The 6,010-nt window shown below is 59.8% G+C and overlaps 1 protein-coding gene across 1 annotated transcript in view; it reads right to left on the reverse strand.

Annotated features, from left to right (window-relative positions):
* The window catches only part of KIF1A (kinesin family member 1A), a 100,400-nt gene that overhangs the window by 25,621 nt on the left and 68,769 nt on the right, over positions 1 to 6,010 (reverse strand). Inside the window, 6 exon segments of the mRNA XM_023743370.1 lie at positions 1,139 to 1,408; positions 2,184 to 2,321; positions 4,066 to 4,244; positions 4,578 to 4,726; positions 5,670 to 5,763; positions 5,962 to 6,008. Coding sequence (XP_023599138.1) covers positions 1,139 to 1,408; positions 2,184 to 2,321; positions 4,066 to 4,244; positions 4,578 to 4,726; positions 5,670 to 5,763; positions 5,962 to 6,008 — 877 coding nt within the window.

Here is a 6,010-nt window from a genome sequence, read left to right on the forward strand (position 1 = left end):
CCTCCTGGGCCCAGCAGGCCAGAGGCCTCGCCCTAGTGGCTGGGCTTTCTGAGGCTCCACTCCCTCTCGGGCTCTGCAGATCGAAGCCCAGGCATCTCAGAGGGAGAGCCACTTGCTTTTATCCAGTAGGCTAGCATGTCACTCAAGGGACCCTAATTAGAATAAATCCAGGATGTGTGCCCATGGCAACCTGCTTCGTTCCAAGAGGATCCGTGTGAACCCCACTCTCTGAGGCCGCTGCAGCCCACAGCTGTCAGTACTGGCGCTCAAGGCCAAGGCTTCCGAAACCTCCACTGGACTAGCTCAAGCTCCAGAAGCGGCTGCTGCGAAAACCATCTCACACCTTTTCCTACTGTAAGCATGTACATTCAGCTGCTTCATGAGCTGCTTCTCCTTCTCCCACAGGAGGCTTCTAGGTCTTTCTTTCACCAGTCAGGCTTCCATTCCGTGATGATAAACAAACGTGACTGGCAGCTGTATCTGCCTGACCTCAGCCTCTCTTATCCACCCAGGACACAGCACTGGGCTCCTCTCTGCAAAGGGCACTTCCTGTGCGGGTGCAGGGCCGTGTGTATCTGGCCATGATGGCCTGGGAGGTCAGAGGACAAACAGTCCTCACCTTTAGACAGAGACAGGCAGGGTCTGCAGGGTCTGCAGGGCCCCTGCTTCTGAGGGAGGTCCTTCCACTGCCCGAGTGCAGCCCTGCTCCCTGCCCTGCGGGACAGCTCCCCATGCTCTGCTCCTTTCCCTAGAGGCCCCATCTCTTCCGGACAACAGTGGAGGGTGGGGAAGCTGCCTGAACTGGTGGCGGGTCTGATCCCCAGGACCACGGGGCCTTGAGGGCGGCCTGCCCCCTGCTTTCCAAATGTCCCCAGTGGGAGTCCTGCTCAAGGATTTTTTCCAGGGTCCAGCAGCCACCTCCCGGGTTCTAGGCCCTCTCTGAAGTGTGTTCCCCTGCACAGAGCTGGCGGCCAAGCTTCAGGAACGCAGGCGCCCTGGAGCTCCTCAGGCCCCCTCCTGCGAGGCCAGCCCCTTGGCCCGTGGTCATGCCCTGAGGGCGGTCAAATTGTGCCCACAGCAGTGCTCCTGTGCAAAAGAGCTGGTTCCTTCCCAGCATGCTGTCCTCGACCTCACCAACCTTCCTACTAAACTGAACAGGGGGGGCCGGTCGTAAAACGGGTCCCGGCCGTGGCACAGCGCGTGCTCCAGAAAGACGTCGTCCTCCAGGTCCTCCTCCTCCTCCTCCTCCTCCTCCTCCTCCTCCTCCTCCCCCAGGCTCTGCTCCTCCGCAGGCTCGGTGGTGTCGGAGTCGGGGCTCGAGGAGGTGGGGGAGGGGGTGAGAGCAGCCATGCGCGCGCTCATGCACGTGTTGAGAAGAGGGTAGCTGCTGCAGCCAGAGATGACTGAACTGAGGTTAGTAGGACAAGACAGAGAGAAGTTAACACCAGCCTCTCGCAGGGCACACAGGGGCAGGGGCTTCCAGTTACACCCAAACCAAACACACAGACCACCAAGAACTGCCTTCAAAGACGAGGACCGAAAGGGCACCCCGTCCCAGGCTCAGAAGGAAACTGCATGTGTGGTCAGCGGACGGTTCCGGAAGGTCCTGGAAGCACCAGCGGAGTGATCCTGCCGTGGTATGGCTGAGGTCATGTGAAGACCTCATGTGCTTGGCCATCTGGAGGCCTCTGAACACCACGTCCGTCCCGCAGGGCGAGGGGCTGGGCGCAGACCCAGGCCAGGAGACCAGGGACAGGAGGCCTGGGACTGAGCCTCTGGGTGGCACGGCCCTGAGTCCCCACTCCCACCACAGCCACCAGGTGGCCTGGGGAGTCAGACTCAGCCTCACACATTCACACACGCGAACCCGGGTGACTTGGTGGCCACGCCTCACAGTGGGCGTGGGGACAATGCTGGGAGCCCCCCATGGTCCCTAAATAACAGGGGTCAGACCAGGAAGGACCAGGGCGGAGAAGTCAGGATGGGAGCAGGGCCAGTCGGGGTCCTGCCTTGGGAGGCTCCCGCCCCCCTGCCCTCTCTTCTCTTTCAATCTCAATCTCTCTTTCTCTCTTTTTCTCAATCTCTCTTTCTCTCTCTCTTTCACTCTCTATCTCAATCTCTCTTTCTCTTTCTCTCACTCTCTCTCTCTCGCTCTGTCTCAGCCCAGGGAGGGAGGTGCCCACCTGCCCACCAGCCGGAACCAGGGGAACCGGTCGTAGAAGGGGTCTCCGCCAGTCACCACGTTGTCACAGTCCTCGATGACGCTGGAGGGCACCTCGGCTGCCCGGTCATACATCTCCCGCATCAGGTCTAGGCGCTGCCTGCAAGGGTGCAGAGGTCAGTGTGGGAGCAGTGGGGATGGGCACTGCCTTGCACACCCTCTCCCAGCTCATGCCCTCTTTCCACCAAGAAGAGCCCAGGAAGGGCCAGTCCATGCTCGCCTCCTCTGGGACTCAGCTCTGGCCACAGCATCCCGCTCAGGATTGTCTGAGGCCCAAGCTGCTTTCCTGACAGCCCTCTAGGTCCTCAAAATCGGTCACTGAGCAAAGGACTTCCAGGTAAACAGACGAGGTCACCACTAACTCCTACCAACTCTGGCCAGGTAGCAGCAAGGTGGGGCAAGCAGGCAGGATAGCTGGAAACCAGCGACAGGGAGGTAACCCTTAGCAGGGGCAGAAAAGTGGGGAGAGAACCCCGAGGGGAACTGGCATGGGGACCTCAGGATGCTCCAGGAATAAAGGGCAAATTGGTGATAGGATACAGAAAATTATATTTAAGCAATTACTACCCCCAGGAAACCCACAAGTTGAAGAAAGAAAATGCAATCATTTCCCTCCAGCACTCAGGGGTAACATGAATGAATGAAGGGTGAACATTTATCCAAACATCAGCCTGCAGCCCTGGGAGGTGAGAAGGGCTGTGAGTGCGAGTGTGTGTGCCTAGGCAGGGGCGGGGATCACTGTGTGTGTGTGTGTGTGTGAGTGTGTGTGTGTGAATGAGCCATACAAGAAAGGTGTGTGAGAGTCTATGAATGTGCAGTGTGTGCTATATTAATTATATTTTATTAAAGGCCTGGTGCACGAAATTCATGCACAGGTTGGGTCCCTCAGCCTGGCTGGTGATCAGGGCCTAACTGTGGGGTGACTGGCAGGGCGATTGGAGGTCCCCCACTGGCACCCGCCTTGGCTGGCTGGGGGCCTGTGGGCTGGGGGCAGCTCCTTCATTAAGCATCTGCCCCCTGGTGGTCAGTGCACATCATAGCAACTGGTCATTCCACTGTTTGGTTGATTCGCATATTAGGCTTTTATTATATAGGATGATGTTTTATGATCTTTGGGGCCTTGCTGGCTGGGGAGGATGCCCCTCCCAGGGCCAGCCAATTCTCAGACAGTAAACGCTTTGGGGGTGAGTTTTACACACACACAGCCACCCCCTTAGCTGACATACACCCAGCCAGTGCCCCTGCGCTCCATCAGCCCAAGGCCAGATACCAGGCAACTAGGAGCAGCCCTGTCCTCGCTGTCTACCCCGCCCTGCTTTGCCTATGAAAACCCCGTAGGGCCGTGGCCAAGGCCTCTCCCTCGATCCTGTCTCCCTTCTGCCGTCCTGTGCTCCCCTCTGGCATTCCTCTCATTTCTAGGGACTGTGAGTGACATTAAACTTTTCTTCAGTGGCACTGGCCTGTTGTGTCTCAGTCACCTTTATAAATTAAGGGCAGGGCACATGTCACACACACAGTGAGCATGTGGGGACCAAGGAGGTGGCCTGTAGCAGCCCCAGCATCCCCCTCCCGGCCTCTCAGGCCCTGCATGCCCATCCTGTGCCACCTCCCTGCAGCTCCCATCGCCTCCTCCACAAAGACGTACTACACGTTCCACTGCACTGGTGGAGGGAGAACCGGGCCCTGTATGAGGCTGGGTCTCAGTCACTGTTTGCTTCTGATTTTTAAAGGGATTAAGACAGGAGAACAAGCTGCACGGACAGGTGTCCCCATACAACTGGTGCCCGCCCCCCTTTTGGTGGTTCCCCATCCCCAACGTCCACTTCCACCGCCACCCACCACACCTGAGCTTCTCCAGCGTCCAATAGTGGGTGGCCCCGTTCTTCTGGTCCTGCACCTCCACAGCCACGATGGTGCGGGGGAAGGGTCGCGTCTCTCGGTCTTTGGCAGCCTCTGGGGGCAGCAGGTCGGGAGGCAGTGGGGAGTAGAGTGTGTCCGTGAGGAGGACAAACTGGAACTGGACCTGTGACAGGCACAAGATGACCACCTGTCAGCCCCCTGGTAGGCGGGAGCCAGGGCCCGGGAAGGGCTTCCTTCCCACCACCCATAATCACGCTGCACATGGGAATCTCCCCACCCACCACCGGAGAGGGCTACACCTGCCCACCTGCCTGCCGGGAGCCACATCACCTCAGTCAGTTCCCTGCCTCCCTCCCATCCCCCCAGCCCCCTCCCACCCAGGGGCCCAGGCCGGGCAGCACCACTCCACCATGCCCGGAGCAGAGGAGCCCAGTGTCAAGTCCAGCTGTAAGCAAGACAGGTGATACCCTCCCTCCAAGACCGCCAGTGGGCCCACCTTCTTCTTGAGCTCCACGCTGATGGCATTGGCCTCCTTGAGGAAGATAGCGTTGCCCCAGAGCTGGTCCCGCAGCGACGTGAACTGGTACCACCTCCACTTCCGGAAGGCCCACAGCGCCAGCTCGCACTCCCTCTCCGTCCATGGGACTGTGGGGAGGGGCCACACGGTCATCGAGGCCACACCACAACATCCTGCTCTGGGTCGGGGCCAGGGCTCTGTGTCTGGGTCCCCAATCTCAGCCTAATTGTTCTGGGTGCTCGGAAAGAAGGAAGCTGGCAGGAAGAGGTGATATGAGCCGTGTAAAATGAAAGAAGGCTCTTCGGGCCCCAAGGAGGGCAGTGCATGAGCATCATCCTGAGCCATCCTGAGTCGGACTGAAGCTTGGTGAGGAGTGAGGGGCCAGCAGGAAAATGACAGGCACGCCGCCACGTGGGGAAGCAGTGGGGCGGGGACTGCCCTGCACACCCTCTCCAGCTCACGCCCTCTTTCCACCAAGAAGGGACCAGGAAGGGCCAGTCCATGCTCCCAGGCTCAACCCCTCCTCCCAGCAACTCCTCCCACCTAGAGCCCTGCCTTTTGGATCTCAAAGGGCCCTCATTGGGTAGATGAGTCCAGACAAGGGGAAACCAAGGTCACATCCACACAAAGGTGCTAACCCGCAGACCAGAGGTCAAGCAGGACGTGGACTCCATGGCCACCCTTGGGCCCCACAGCAGCATGAGGGCAGCCGATGGGCCAGCTAAGCAAATGAGCCAAGGTGAAGAGCAGTGACCTTGTCCGGGGGAGCTCCAGCCTCCAGGTGGTAGCACAGGGTGAGTGGACACAGGACACCCTCCCCATCCTCCCCATGGTCCAGGCTGCTGCCCCCAGAACCCCATGTGTTTGCACACGCGTGTGCAGCTTGTGGGGTGCTTTCCTGCTGCTGCACAATCTCCCTGAATCCTGCCTCCCAGGGACAAGGCTTCTTCCCAAGGAATAGGCAGGACCCCAGGGCAAAGATGCAGACCAGCTGACCCCAGGAAGTGCCCTGGGGGCTGCATGTTCTTGGAGACCCAGGCCTTGCCCACCAGCAGGTTGGGGAGCCCTCACCTTCGTCCTCTGGCTCTTCCTCCTCCTCGTTCACCTCTGGGAAGTACCTGGACTCCATCTGCTTCTGCAGGGCCTCCAGCTTGCTCTCATAGTCCTAGCACAGAAGCAGGGACTGTGACTCCCCCTGGGACCCTCGAGCTGTGGACCCCAGGCCTGCCCAGTGGGCCCAGACATGGACCAACACAGCGATGGCTTGGGGCAGTGGAGAGTAGGGCTGTTTGCAAAGCAGGGACCCGGCTCACCCCACCCAGGCATCGTGTGGGGCCTGGGGGCCAGGGAGTGGCGCTCTCACCAGCCTTTGCTGCTCCAGCAGGTAGGTGGCCTCCTCCCGCTCCCGGCGG

The sequence above is a fragment of the Myotis lucifugus genome, unplaced genomic scaffold, assembly GCF_000147115.1.
Source record: "Myotis lucifugus unplaced genomic scaffold, Myoluc2.0 scaffold_5, whole genome shotgun sequence".
Lineage (NCBI taxonomy): Eukaryota > Metazoa > Chordata > Mammalia > Chiroptera > Vespertilionidae > Myotis > Myotis lucifugus.